General features: G+C 41.7%; 1 protein-coding gene across 1 annotated transcript; it reads right to left on the reverse strand.

Moving 5' to 3' along the window:
- Nucleotides 1–2495: 2495 nt before the first annotated feature.
- On the reverse strand, nt 2496–14012 carry IFRD1 (interferon related developmental regulator 1). Its single transcript, XM_009907201.2, has 12 exons — nt 13674–14012; nt 11548–11652; nt 10581–10662; nt 10035–10159; nt 9583–9740; nt 8925–8975; nt 8643–8821; nt 8433–8541; nt 6325–6459; nt 5361–5489; nt 3945–4040; nt 2496–3205 (listed from the first exon to the last, which is right to left on the reverse strand). Exons 1-12 carry the CDS (start codon nt 13717–13719, stop codon nt 3116–3118), a joined length of 1305 nt encoding a protein of 434 aa, XP_009905503.1. The 5' UTR covers nt 13720–14012; the 3' UTR covers nt 2496–3115.
- Nucleotides 14013–15461: the final 1449 nt, after the last annotated feature.

Below are 15461 nucleotides of genomic sequence, written 5' to 3' on the forward strand. Positions count from 1 at the left end.
ACATCACAAAGAAACTACAGACATCAGTGTCGCTGGCCAAAAGCATTATTTTCCCAACAAACCAATTAAACATTGGGAGTTTGGAATTGTTCAGTTGTATACTTTAACCTTGCTTAAAGGCTTTTTTTTCCCATGCAACTTTCAAATGTCTTAAGCTGTTGTAGAAAAATTAGAATGTAGAATGAGAACACACAGAATTCTTCCCAGAAAAAGAAAAAAAAAGAAATAAAAAACAGGATAATGAAATGTTACTTACAACATAGCTATATTCAGGTAGTGTGCCAGTACGGAAGAAAACTCGTTCTGCTGTTCCTGTCTCTACTTTTAGATCCATAGGAACCTGTCAACTCCTGCAGGACCCATGAAGGCAGCTATGAAACACTGTCCCTTTCAGTCTATATTTAGAGTTCATTTTGGCAAAGTATAGTGACTTTACAATACTGATCTGTTTGGAAAGCAAGCCACTCACACACAGCTCTTTTTAATTAAATTGTAATCATGATCATATGCTATCATGGAGAATTAGAAAGTTTGTTACTGATCAGTATTGCATAGCCTTTTGGTTTGTGATGCCTTTTTAAAACTCATTTGCTATGCAAAAGAGTCATATCTACAACACTGTACCAATGAGTAACCAGTTTGCTATGCAGAAAAGTCCTATCTACAGCATTGCAGTCATGAGTACTTTAAAGGCATAGACTAGAAAAAACAGGGTCTTTTCCTCCTTCTCCCACACTCCTTATAAAGTCAAGTGGGACAGTATTATGAGATGGACTAATTTGTATGGCATCCTTAGCTGTTTAAAAAAAATTAATTCTGCTGAACTCTTTTGGGAGTACTGGTAATCACTCCTTTGTAGACAGTTTTTTTTCTTGCTGACACCACAGTGTTACAGCACACTGTAGTGACAGGCCACTGACACTTTAAGGCTTCTAACAAATGCTTTTGGAAGCCATTCTATACATCTAAAATTTCAAATGCCTTTAAACTGGCAGTATATGTTTTGGTTTTCTTTATTTCAGGAAACAAACAATACATCTCTGACTTGTAGTTCCCACTCAAGCTGATGAGCTCTGCAACTGCCCAGTCTGAGTAGCTGGGCCAGTAATGCAGAGCTAATAGGATTATGCTCTCTTTCTGCAGTAGTCTCCTGCAAGACCTCCCTCCCAAGGATGTGTAAAGCTGGGGGGGGGGGGCAGAAACAACAAACAAAACCAAAAAAGAAAAAAACCAACACCAAACAAACCAAAAAAAACCCCACACCCACAACACCAACACCTCTCTCCCACCCGAGATTCCCCAATACCATCCTAATTGCAAGACAAGCACCCAGGCCCCTCCAGTTCCAAGGTCAAAGGTCTGCAAACCCATGAGATCTCTGGAAAGAAGCAAAACCACCCACTTCCCCTCAAACTTCCTTGGAAACCATCCTAATCTCTGTGACTGGCAGTGTAATGGGGGAAAGGGCAATCACATGCTTGGCCACCTGCCAGGATGTGCTCTAGAAAGCAATTTTGCAAAACACTGGCAGGAAAGGAAGCTACCAGAAGTGCTACTTTACACTAGTAAAGCATGCCAAAGCTGAGCACCCAGAAGCACCAGAGACTAGCAGGCTTGAGGGGACCAGCATAGCTCAAATGAGACATAGTTTCAGGCTGGGCAAACACACAGAGCTTCATCTAGTTCAAGGACCAGAAGTGACAAACACACAAGTACAGTACATGTCAACAGTACAAATTTCAGTTCAAGGTCTAAGTAATCAGCTCCCTAAACCATACAAGCTCTAACAAATTGTCCTGAAATACTGCATGAAAGTAGAAGGTACAAATAATCAGCAGGTATGGATTTCCTGGAATAGGTTCTGCTACAATCTGAATCTAAAAAACATCCAAACTTTCTCTTATCAGAGCAAGCAGTAGTTTTCAGGGTGTGGGAGGTTTTGGGTGAAGGTTTACTTCCTCTGCTGATAACTGGACCTAGAGTTTTACGAATGTTTATTCTAACAAGCACTTTTATTTATAGTTCTTCCAAGTTCAGAAGCTCTACCCATCTAGGTTTTAATGCCTTTATTACATTAACACCCCATCCCTAACTCCCCCCCAAACAGTTTTCAGTTACTGGCACATTTCAGTACTCTAGAGACTGAAACTGAGGGGAGGGGAGTAGCTTTCAACATGATGAAAACAGAGCAACTGTAATGGGTTCTGTAAGATAAGGCACAGGGTGATAAAGAACAGGGTGTTTTTGCAGTACCAGAACTAGAAAACATTTGACCATTTCAAGCCGATGACCAGACAGTAGTAGGCTGTTGTGCAGAGCGTATGTAAATAAAACACCTTCCAAACATGGCACAGTGCGGTTTCAGGTCACATCTACTACAGCAGAGACTAACTCAAACACAGCTGCATGGGCAAACAAACCATCTGTTTAAATCTTTAGGTTTTGCTAGCATTCCAGCTTTTCATTTATGTAGTAATGACTTTTACACAAAAAAATGAGCAGTGAAAAACATCTTTATTCCAGAAATTAAACATCCCAATTTCAGAACATGAGAGCATTATTTGTATTTTACATTGAGGCAAGTGTTTGTCATTCATTACTTCATTGTAAATACAGGGAAGTAAACTTCATAGTCTCCTTCAGGATAAGGTTGTACTATATAAAAAGTTCTTCGTCTACCTGCCATTGAGGAGTTTTAAAAGTTGTCTTAGTAACTTCACACAAAACAAGTGTGTTCTCATATTAGCACATTCTTTCCAAAACACTTGGTCAAGGAATTCATTACATTTTACCTTTATAATGAAGTAAGGAGTCCAGTCTGACACAGCATTTGACTACAGTTACCCACTCCAATTAACAGTTCCATGACAATAAATATATCCACCTTTGAAGTAAGTTGCATCTAATTGCAAGTGTTATAATGTATCCCTGCACCCAATCTTACATTAATCTATATACAAGCTATATGTAACAACATGCAGTAGATTTACAGACTTTATACATCCCTGTGCAAACTTACTACAGAAATGCTAAAAAAACAAAAACAAAACAAACCCCCCAATCATTTAAAGGTTACAAATCTATTCTGGAAATTGAACCCCATGGAAAAGGAGATCTAAAAGAATTCGCCCACATCTGCTCTTTTATCACGGCATTTACTTCTAGCCTTTGTCCGAGCCTTGAATGCTGCAGAGTTGTACAAGTGCTACAAAATAAAAGGAAAAAGTTAATCACAGATGTTCAAAGGCTTCTGTTTTTTAGAGATTTTTTTATATATATAATGATAAGAAACAGCTGAAATTTTCTGTTATTATTTGAATTAAATTAGCAGGTCTTCTGAAATTTATGGTATTGTATCTTTGCACCAAAGAATGATTTATATACACACAAAAGAAACTTCAACTGTGTAAGACTGAGCTAGGAGCAATTCTGGAAAGCCAGTCACTCTTGTCATATAAACACAATGCAGGTTAAGTTTGCTCCCCTGGATTAAACTTGTTAGCACCGTTCCACAAATCATTCATACAATCAACAGAACAGTCACCCTCCTAGTGTCCATTTCACACTGGAGTTTGATATACTTATGAAGACTATTTCAATGGTATCCTGTAGAATCTCTATCCAAAGCCCTAGGGATCTCCTAAAAGCCCAAATTTGCCCACGCATGGAGCATGAATCTGATACCAATCATCAACCAATTCATGTTTCAGTTCCTTCAAGAAGAAAAGTACTAGCAGACATGCTGAGTGGAAAAATCTAAAATAAAGAGCTCCAAAACACATACAACCAAATTTTGATTTCACTTTGGACAGTAAGGGGCACTTGTTAGAACTGCAGTGACAAGTTTAAAGGTGACAGCTTCTAAGATGCATGTTTGGAATACCATATAATTCAAGAGAAATACATTAGCATATGAAGTAAATACATTAAGGTACAATACCTACCCTTTCAAAACGAGAGATCTTCATTGTTTTAAGAGTTGCAGCATCTAGCATTACTGGTGGACCAAGCTCAAAGACATTCCGAAGAAAGTCATTTGACTAAACAAGAAACAGAACAGAATACAGAATTAACCAGGCTGAAAGGGACCTTTGAGATCGAGTCCCAACCTATCACCCAACACCATCTAATAAACTAAACCATGGCACTAAGTGCCTCATCCAGTCCCTTTTTAAACACTTCCAGTGATGGTGACTCCACTACCTCCCTGGGCAGCCTATTCCAATGGGCAATCACTCTTTCTGTGAAGAACTTCCTCCTAACATCCAGCCTAAACCTCCCCTGGGGCAGACTGAGACTGTCCTCTTGTTCTGGTGCTTGTTGCCTGGGAGAAGAGACCAAGAACACATTCCAGCAATTCAGCATCTTTCCTAAACTGAGGGGCCCAGAACTAGACACAGTACTGAAGGTGTGGCCATCAAATTATCAGCTTCTCCCCCAATTATCAAGTCTTCAGACATAAATATTGAGTATTAGACTAAGAAATAACATAAATCTGTCAGAAATCTTAGTACTTTTTGCAGTTACACCAGGGAACACTACTTCTTTTAGTCAGAATAAGGCTAAGAACTAAAACTGCCCTCTTGTGAAGACAGACAGCTTCTGCTCCCTGATATTGTCCCAGCAAATTAAGACACAGTTGTGTTACCATTCTGTATGTAATATTAGGCTGGACACAGATCTGTAGTTTCACAACATACCAAATTTAAATCAGAAAGCTAGTATTTGAAAAAGCTGCAACATGTCTGGGCTCCCTCAGTCACAAAAATGCAACTGACACTGGACTGAATTTTAACCCCAGGATTATCAAAGAAATGTAGGAGCATATACTCTAAGCTACAGTTCCTGCTTCTGCTACGTATCTAAACAGATGACTAGCAAACAAGCAGTTCTTAGAACAGAGATAAGGGCTTATTCCTTCCCTTCTGGGATGCTGTCATCATTGGGCTGCAATTTACAAGCTTCAGTTTTGACTAAATTTGCATTCCTTTTTACAGGAAGGAGGCTTGAACAGGAAGGGTGGAGACATGCAGCTTTATAGTAGCCAGATGACTGCACTGCTCTCCTCAAAGGGAGTATGAGGATTCAAGAAAAATCCTGAAGGTAAGAAGATATTCAGCTTGAACCTCTTACAAGAAGTCTTAATCGCTAACCTAGCACACCCAGGCTGAAACTCAGAAGCAGCTCACCCAGACAGTTGTAGCTCACTGTAGGTCATTTTCTAAGTGCTCTCTTTTAACACTCCTAATACAAAGCCCATCATTTCACCAAGTCCTGCTCATGATGTCATAATTCAGAATTAATTACGACAAAAGAAGATGGAGCTCAATAATCTGAGCGTATATCAAACAGCAGCTCACCTGCAAATGATATTGCATCCCCGACCCCAGGATCTCCTTGAAGGTGTCATAAGTTTGTTTTTTAACCCAGCAGTCAATATACATGCGCTCAGGGCCAAACTTGACCATTTCTGTAGGAAAGTCACGTTCCTATCCAAAATTAAAGAAAATAGCATATATAGTTAAGTTAAACAGTCTTTTCTATTAGGAACTGCATATATCTCAATCTATTTTTTCATAAACTGATGCAAACACTTTATCACACAAGATGTGAGGCTGACATTCCTCAAGAAAGCAAGCATTTTAGAAAACACAGATCTTTAAAAATACTAAGAATTTAATTTCTCCAGAAAGTTCAGTTCTGACTGCAGAGTCACCTTTAAGTCAGTTTGTAAGTCTCCTTTAGACCTCACCTTTCCTGAGGGTTGAGCTACATTGGTGACAATGGAACGTAACTCTGTTCTCCTGCAGGCAAAAACCTCAAAGGTGACTTCAAATCATTTCAAAGCCTTCCCCTTTAGCTTGAGATGTTTAAATGGTCTGAATGTCAACTAGTATTTAGTTGGTCTTACCCATATATCTATGTAAGAAGTAATTATCCAACCAGTGAAAACATCTTGTCTGAGAGGTGCAAGATAAATAATCCACTTTGAGGCTTCACTCAAAAGTTATGTTCCTAAGGAAATATTTTAGGAGTCCTGCTTTGTGTATTGTTCTCTTAATAGAGATATGGAAAAACACAACTCTTGAATATGGCAGTTAGATTTGGAGTAAAATAAACAAAGCTTAACTTGCTTTGTTCTACATTCTTAAATAAGTAGCTGTATTTTGCATAAGGGATCAGAATTTGACATCTCATTTAAAACAGTATTTTCCTGTTGTTTTCATTGAAGCAGTAATTCTATTTAATGATAAAACCATGTCAGTAAGAATTGTACACTACATAGTTACAACCCAGGCATTCAAAGTAAGAAAAAAGAATCACCTCAACAGCTCGTAGAACATCTCTGAAGACAGATCGCTGCTTTCTTTTATCCACTTTGGCTCGGTGCTTGTTTCCATCAGTAGCCAGAGCTCGTAGTTTCTCTGTTAAGAGTTCCATATCTTCATAAAAGAAATCCTGTCCAAAAAAATTTGTATTTTTTTAGTTTCTGGCCTTAACATCTTTTCCTGCAAACAGCAAAATGGACCTCTCCAAATTCTGGGTATGCAGATCTCTACAACCTGTTGTTATTTAAAGAGACAGAGAAGGCACTAGCTTCCTGTGGCAATATTTGCCCCATTTATAGTAGTAAGAACAGTGTCACAGAAATGAGTTTACCCAAGCAGGACAGTATTAAACTGTTCTGTTAGTCAAAACCACACTAAATAGTGCAGCTCCTTCAGTGTGTGTATATACCTGTCAATCTGTTCTGCTCCATAACTCCAAGGGACTCAAACTGCCTATAACTGATCTGATGAACCTGGCTGCTTCTCCTGTTAAATTGAGGGCACTTTCAGTCATTAGCACAGCAGTCATGTTGCTAGAGATTGATTGTGAGACACCATTAGACTGACAATACAGAATACTTAGTCATAAATCTTGTATGATGTGGAAAATTAGAATGCAGCATTAAAAAATGCCTAACAGAACACTCCAGTAAACTTCAACATATAAATGTTTAGCAGAAAGTATTTTCTTTCCTTCACTTACTAATTCAGTGGTAGTTTACCTGGATTAGTAAGAGTGTATGTAAACTTTTGTAAAAACAAGGGGGTTTTGTGTTAGTTTGAGGTTTTGGATTGGTTGGGTTTTTTGGTTGGTTTGTTTTTTTAATCTGGATGCTTCATTGTGTCCACTGACTAGGATGAGTTTACAGCTTTTTGAAAGTAACTGGTCAAAGGCAAAACACAGCAAGCATTTTTAATCTGTGCTGATTGTTAAAGTTCCAAAGAGAACAATTTGTAATGATCAAAGGGGCATTTTCTCAACAGGACAGAAGAGGGGTTTAGAGAATATAGTCTCGTTTGTTAATACATTTTAAGATTTTTAGGTACTTGCAGTCAGCTTGACCAAATAAAGAATCAGGTTCTAGGCTTTTTTGCTTTTTCCTTTCAAATTTGGTTTCCATAGCCAAGAGACTCAAACCCCTACTGTGTGCAATTACACAGAAGTCTCAGCACATAGTTTCAGATTATGCAGTGTCAGTGTGTTGTGTATCCTGACTCATTTGGAGTTATCCTTTCACTTTGGACAGTGTATTCTGGCAAAGCACAGCAGCCTTGATCAAGCTAGGAGCCATCCAGGCAGCTCTCCCAAACTGTGCCATGGGTAAGTGAAGACTGTTTCCTTCAGTGCTGTCAAGAAAACAGTTGAGAAATTAATATGGCATATTGAAGAATGCAAAGGCAAGTTTAGCTGTGTATGAGGCAACACAAGATGCTTGCACCTAATACAAATCATATGCAAACCACAAGAAATCTTACCATATGTAACAACAGCAGTATCTGTGCAAAATTTGTGCATGTTTTCCAAGTCTCCTCCCTTAAATTAACACTAATCCCCACCTGACTAGGAGTCACAAATGCTGCATCATGCAATGCTAGTTATTCTTCTCAAAGCACCCAAGTCTAATGAAAAACACAATACTAAAAGTCAGCATGGTTCCTACCAAACAACAGATTTTCAGCTGTGAGAGCAAAGTCATGCAGGTTATGAATCACTGCAACTTGTCTAAGTATCCAAGAAGCGTTCCCACCACAGACAACAAAACTAAGTTTTACCCTGAAATCCTTCTAAGGATTTTTAATTTTTTTAAAGCTAGTGTTGGGTTTAGATTTTAAAGCTTACATAACACATTTCTACTTGCTCTTCAGTATGGTTTCATGTTATATTGGTCCTGTTTTGCACTTCAGAAATTAATGTAAAAATTATAGCTAAATTGCTGTGAATCATTCCTGTACCCACTTGAATCAGGACAAACTCACTACAAAGAACATAACTCAGTGAATTATCTGCCACAGTTGAGATCCAGGGTGCTATGCAACACAGGTTAAATAATTTTCTTCTCACCAGCCCAATGCAAGAAAATTTAGCTGCTGACATCTACTTACAGCATCTGTTTCACGTGCCAGTTCAAACAGAAGTGCAAGTGTTTCTCCAGCAGCTATCCTCATGCTGAGATCATCGCAAGACAGCAGACTTGGAAGTTTATGCAAGTGCCTAAGGAGTAAGTCATAGTAAAGATGTAATTTTGTTGACACTGCTTCACTGCATATAAAAACAGTCATTACAGATTTGTTTTTAAAAAAAAAGATACCCACATTTCAATTTTCTTCTTCACTTCGTTCATTGGACAAATGGTCAACAACAGTGTCCATGCTAAGAGAGCACTGATGTGAAGCACAGTATTGTGGGTACTTGATACACCATTAGTGTCTCTATCTCTCTGATAGGCCTTTGTGAAGATGTTTTCCAGGCATTCCATAGTAGAGTACAGTTCCTGAACATGGGGAAAAAAGATGATAGAATTTGCTCAAGATTCACACATTTTCATACTGCCAATGTATTTCTTAAAAAAACCAAACACCAGTATTTATCCTCACCGTAATGTCATCAGTGATGATGAAACAGCAAATTCCTAAGCAGGTTGCACACTAAACAAAAGAAAAAACCAGAAGTGTCAGTGTTTGACAGTGATGTTCTTTGATGTTACTATTGACCAAAGCATCAAACTGACCTCTGAAATTCAACATCTGGAGTAATGGAAGCTTCAGCAAAGTAGAATTCTTCAATGCTATTTAATTCAGCTACTTCATAAAATTTAGCTCTCAGTTCCCCTCTCAGGATGACTTTACAACATATGCTACTCACAAGACTTAATTTTTCATGAGGCACTGTTTAATACAGCCTACATGTAGTACTCCTTTCACCAAAATAGTTTCAATCCCACTATGGTTCACTAGCAGAGACTATTCTTTTATTCACAACCATGGGAAGTTGGCAAAGCACTGGATAAAATAGATAAATAGCACTGGATAAAAATAGCTCCTTAATGAAGTTTCTAGGTTGAAGGAGAGAATCATGTCCAACCTTTAGGTGGCATGTTTTAACCCAGTGAAAACAGCTACACATCATTCAGAGTATACATCAGTGTTATGTATTTACACCACTGTAGTAACTGTTAATTCTGGATTACATGATAGTGATCTGGTTAAAAACTGTCCTTTGGTCCTGCCTGGCAAATAAACTTTTAATACTTACAGCCTGTCTGGCTTGGATACTGGCTGTTCCATCACAGATAATCTTCTTCAGAACTGGACCAAGGGTCTTAAAAATCTCTTCACTTTCAATTCCTGACCCCATCTGCACACACAGAAGACACGCCAGTCCAGCAGCTGCACACTGTTCCTCACTCTTACCTAGAGATTAACATGCTATGATGAGTAATGGCCTGGTGCATTGCTTGTTTCCATTAAAAATACTTAGTCTGAAAACTTGCCGGTTGAAATTCAGAAGCCAAAAGGACAGCAGATAATTTCAGTGAATTTTCTGTGTCAGTTAAAAAGTAACATTGAGATGAAAAAAAAAGTTGTTAACATAACTAAATTAAGCACTCTATAAAGCACTAGAGAAGCCTCACAGTCTTAATTCCTTTTAAACAATAAGCTATTTCAGGGGGATTATTGCCTTCTAATAGCCAGCATGCTGATTACCTTTCTTTATGCAGCGTTCAATGCTATCTGTTAGCGTCATTCTTCTTTCCATGATAAATTCATATAGAATTTTAGAAGAAAAAGCACTTTTCAGGCTTTCAAGAGCTGCTTGTCTTGTCTTTGCACTGTTAGAGAGAGAAGGAAGACGTGAAATCAGCAAGCATCAATTGAAGCTCAGCCTTTGCTTTTATTCATCTGTGCTCAACAGAAGAATAACCCACAGCAGCACCATGAAGTATGAAGTGTTATGAACTGCCTCCTTCCTCACAGACAGAGAAACTTAGCTTAGATATACAGTTCACAATACTGAATCAGGCTAGGAATAAAGTCACTCTACTTCAAGCTATTAGGGAAGGAAAATCTGACTCTCACCCAAAAACTTGTTGGGGAGAAGGTCTTTTCAGATCCAGAAGCAAAGCAAGCTCTCCCGAGTATTAATTTCAGTTTCAGTAAGCATATAAAGAACATTTGATGCGTATTTCCCTTATTAAACTACAGGAAGCCAGAAAACAATGTATGAGTGTGTTTCTTCAAAGCATACTATACCTCTTGTCCAATGTAAGGTCAATATATCCCTTCAATTTGTATTCTAAGTCCTCTTGAGTAGCTTCTTCATCAACTTCAGGCCCTAATCCAGAGGAAATTGTTTAGTCCTACTGATATGCATTTTATTAGCAGACACAGTAATATTCAACACTATTTTTAATGTTTATAAGCAGTTTAATATAGAAAACAGCTACAGAATTGTTCAGTATTACAGCAACAGATGTGTTAAGTGTATTACATCAAATTTCCCCTTAAAATACTTTTATAAAAATGATCTGTTGGTACATCTGGGCTGTTTCTATACCTGCTTCTTACATACTGCAATAATGAGTATGAGAGCTAATCACATCTTATATAGATTTGCTACAACTGACACCCATCAACCAATCCTGTCAGCAACACATTCTTATCCAGTCCATTTATATGGGTCCCTGGAGTACAGCAGCTGATGCAGTGTTTCAGCAGCCTGTGCTGTCTGGCATCACTTCAGACGCCACTGCAACAGCCGCTCAGTTAAGAGTAGCAAGTATTCACACAGGAGGCTGCATGCTTTATTGCCCTGTAGCAGGCTTCCAAGTCCCCTTCTCCCAACAAAATGGCATTAGAGCAGCCCAGAGGGTAGCGGAGACAAAGCACAAATCTAGTTCAAATCAGGCAAACAGGACTTTTTCCATTCCAAACTCTTCTGTACTTCCTACCACCTCAAATATGTGTTAGGATGCACCTTGAAATCTTTCTCCAGAAGTCAGTATAATTTTAACAGAAAGAAGTCTTAATAGTTTCATGAGAGGCTTGTGAAACCTGGGGTATATTCTTAACAAAACAATACCCACTAGATTAGCAATCACGGTGTTTATCAGTATGTCATTATTTTGCTACTGCTACTTACAGTCCAGTATTTAAAACTCCTACAGCAAATCAGATTTTGTATTTTAAAAAAGATGGATAGATGTAAGTGAAAACATACCATCCTCAGTGAAGCTAGCAGGATCACTGAAGCCACTGCAGTGGCTCATAGTTTCAATTGAAGCATCTTCATCACTAAAAGGCTGAACATTTCTGGGCTGACCACCTACAGGAAAAATGAAGACAATAATTTGATAATTTTTCATATCGAAAATGAAGATCTGAACATCAAAAGTAAAATTCAACCCTCCCTAGAGATTCACCCTCCCTGACCCAGATGAAGAAAGCACATTTCCTTCCTCTACTCATTCCTTTACTTCTGCCTGTTTTAAAGACTTAGCTGGCTCTGTTCTCTAAGACAGTTTGTTAATGGTAAGAAAGAGGTCATCTAGTTTTCAAATAACTGGTAGAATTCCTAACTCTAGATTTAGGACCTTTCTACAATAAACCTCAGGTTAACAGAATTTCGTGTGACTGTACTTTAAATATAGTTCTGCATTCATTTCACTGTTAGGATGAGCTACCTAAAACAACTGCCATGCAGTCTTTATTTTTAAGTTTTGAGGAACTTCAAGCCAGTGTAAGTTAGACATTTAGGCAAACATACCTTATCCAATTCAATGCAGGATTTGTGGGATTAAGCATACTATGTGCATCAGCAGCAGTGTAAGCTCTGTTTTAATACTGAATTACAAATACAAACCAGAACATCAAATGCTTCAACGGGGGAAAAATATTCTCCCTATCAGGATCAAGAAGTTCACTAGCTTCAATCTTTTCAGAGAAAGCTGTATTATTTTCACCAACACTTACCATTTTTTCATACTTGCATCATATTATTACAGCATTAAGAGTCAGAGGAATCTGACCTGATAATACTTAATTTCTATCGCTGTCCTATCCTCGCCCTTAACGTGCATTTATTAAGTAACAGTTTCACTGTCATTTCCCTAGCAGGTCCCAAATACCCTTTAGAGAACTCAGAATTCTGCTTTTTTGTGGTACAACTGATTCAACATAGTGCTTGCCTGCTTCAAGACACTCAAAATGCTTTTTTTTATCTAGGCACAATCAACCTTGAATTGATGACTATCCAAGAACTTTCCAATAAAGTTAAATTCACATTTCAGACACTTTGCAGCTTTTAACTGAAAGACATCTGTTTGTAACAATGACCACAAACCTTGACAAACATTAACCAACGCACAGACCAAGAAACTTGGAAGCTCAAAGTCCTGGCCACCTTGCTTCTCATGACGTCAAGCAAGGAAGTGGCAAGAACGACTGCCAGCCCTTTAGCAAACTAAAATAAAATAAGCTGTAACAAGCCTCAGTGAATTGGTCACTTCCTGAACATTTGATACTAGAGACAGCCTCTGCTCACAGCTATAGTAGCCCAAAGTGAAATTTCACATCGCTCTGCAAAATTTTAATTCTACCTATCTATTCCATCAGCACCTCAGCCACACACATTCTGGAGCTGTTAGAGGCCTGTTTATCTTTCAGTATCTTCTTTCAGACTGTTTTTTTAACGATACTGCAGCTTTTCAGAGCACAGTGCGGTGACATACCACGCCACGCCAGCCACCATAGCCACGGGAGTGACAGGAGCAGCCGTCTCCCCCGCCCCGGAAGGGCCCACGCCGGCGGCGATGCGGCAGGGTGGACACCGGACGGTCTGCATGCCGGGGACGCACCCCAACATCCCGCGGGCCCGGCCTCCCCCATCCTCCCTGGGGCCAGACGGGCGGCACCGGCGGCCGGCGGTCAGCAAGCCGCCGGCTGGGCCGTCGCCGGCCGCTGCCCTTCGGGCGCTATCACCGCCGGCAGCGCCAGGCACGGCCGCCGCCCACGCCCCTGGGCGCATGCGCGCAAGCGGCGTGAGGTGGCGGTTTCGCGGTCAGCTCCTGTCAGGCCAGCGGGAGCCCCCGGCCCCTGCCCATCTCCAGCTCCCGCTCGCCCGGAGAGGCACTCCGCAGCCGCGCCTGTCCGCCCTCCCGCTTTTGCGTTATCCCTGCAGGTAGTCGAAACACAGGTGGCCAAGGCGGCCCAGCCAGCCGCGGCCGCTCCTGTCGGGTAAAGCAAATCCCTACGGCGGCTCAGGCGGCCACACAGGACGTCGAGAGAACTCAGCCCGCCTTGAGGCTGCCCGCTCCGAACCCCTGCCCGCCGTCTGGCCGCACTCACCGGTTCCGCGCTGGTGGTTGCTCCCCCGCTTCTTAGACTTGGGCATGGTCGCAGCGGCTCTGGGCTCGGCTCCCGCGGCCCCTCTCTGGGTCTCGGTCTCTCTGCTCCCCCCCGCCCGGGAATCAGCGACAATCAGCCGATAGAAGAGCAGGATGGCTTTTTACTCCAACGCCTCTGCGAGGTCGACTTCCCGGTCCGGGGCAGCGGAGGTGATTGGCGAAAGCAGACAGAGGACAAACAGGCGGCAAAGGCAGAAATCCCCGTGGAGGCCCGTGAGCGGAGTCGATGCATCTTTCTCCTCTCAGACACCTGGGGCTAAAGGCGCGGAGGGGGCGCCGGAGCCGCTTTTATAGGCCGCCGGGTTGCGGGGGCGGGCCTACGAGACGTGTCGTTCCCGCGACCAATGGTCGGGGGTTGTGACAGCGAGCGGATGACTCAGTCGCGTGAGTCCGTGACGCGAGCGCCTTGCTGGCCAGTGGTGGGTCTGGGACGTCATCGCTGTTCCGCGCGCCGCACCGTGGTGCCTGCTGGGAGCGGAGAGTTTGGCTGCCAGCCCGCGAGCGGGGAGGGCGAGACAGGCGACAACGGCCCCGCCCTCTGCGGCCCGCGGCCTTGGGCTGCTGCTGGTGCGGCTGGCTGTGGCAGGCGGAATTCACAACGTGCGCGATATCTCGTGGGGGTGGCCGTGGGGTCAAGCAAGGGGCGAGAGGCTGGTACATTGGCGAACTGGCTGCGCTCACGTTCTGGCGCTTGAAAATACCGCACTGGTGGCGCGGCGGGCCGGACTGGGCCGGGCCGGACTGGGCCAGGCCGGGTGGCGTACAGCGGCGCACAGCGGCGCAGCGACCGGTCCGTGCAGAGGTGCGCTCTGCGTAGAGGCGGCCTCGCGGCTCCGCCGGGTGGGAGCGGGAGTTGGTGGCGCTGCACAGGGGCCACATGAGGCGGCAGCCCATGCGGCCAGACAAAGGAGTTTCGGGCTTATGCCCGTGTGAATTTGCACATGTTGGTGTTTTAAATCGGGCCCTGTGTCGTGTTTGTCACTCGCAGTAGAAAGTGTTAGCTCGGTTTTGTCAAGTGCTGTCGGTGCACAAGGATGCCCTCGGCACGCGTGGCTCACGGGTTCGACTGTGTGCCTCATTTGAAAACACAGCAGATACATGGTGCAGTTACTGTTTTTCTTCCATGCACAGAAGTGGGTTCTGTTGTCACATTTTTGTGAATCGTATCTTCTAATACAGAGATTTTCACTTCAGGTATATGCTTTTATTTTTAACCCAAAATTTAGTTTCTTGTTTTCTGATGAATTTCAAGTAAGGAAAATTGGTTAACACACACAAAAAAAAAAGGGGGGGGGGGTGTTTATGAAATGTGAATGTTTGTAAATTTTCACTGATGGACTGTAACTACTTGCAGTTTTTGAGAGAGGAAAGACAATTTTGCAAAACATGCTGAAAAGCTATATAAGGCACAGTTTTAATGCTTTTGCATACAAAATATATTTACACTGACTTCTAGAAATGTAAATGTGTAACAACTATATAATTGCTACATAAAAAGTAAAGGAAATGGGGTTTGGTGACTCATTTGTCCATGTTAAGTGCAGACATGCTAGTAGTGTCTCTTTCTAGAAAATGGTGGTTGGCAATTGTGATATTACCTTTGGCTACTGCTGGAGCCCAATACTTTACACTGCTGTGCCATGCAAGCTTCCAGGTGAGCAATTGCTTGGGTGTGGGAGAATCACATTTCTGAAAAGGTCTGGTCAATTCTTTCATCATCCTGCTTAAG

Source organism: Dryobates pubescens, chromosome Z (assembly GCF_014839835.1).
Source record: "Dryobates pubescens isolate bDryPub1 chromosome Z, bDryPub1.pri, whole genome shotgun sequence".
In the NCBI taxonomy this organism is placed as follows: domain Eukaryota; kingdom Metazoa; phylum Chordata; class Aves; order Piciformes; family Picidae; genus Dryobates; species Dryobates pubescens.

What these genes read in the sequence shown, in the direction of transcription:
- IFRD1 (XM_009907201.2), bottom strand. Translation starts at nt 13,719, where the DNA reads ATGCCCAAGTCTAAGAAGCGGGGGAGCAACCACCAGCGCGGAACCG. An exon ending in TGCTAGCTTCACTGAGGATG is followed by an intron (nt 10,663 to 11,547) that starts GTATGTTTTCAC and finishes CCTCTGGATTAG; the next exon opens with GGCCTGAAGTTGATGAAGAA. An exon ending in GTATCCAAGCCAGACAGGCT is followed by an intron (nt 8,976 to 9,582) that starts GTAAGTATTAAA and finishes TCTTTTGTTTAG; the next exon opens with TGTGCAACCTGCTTAGGAAT.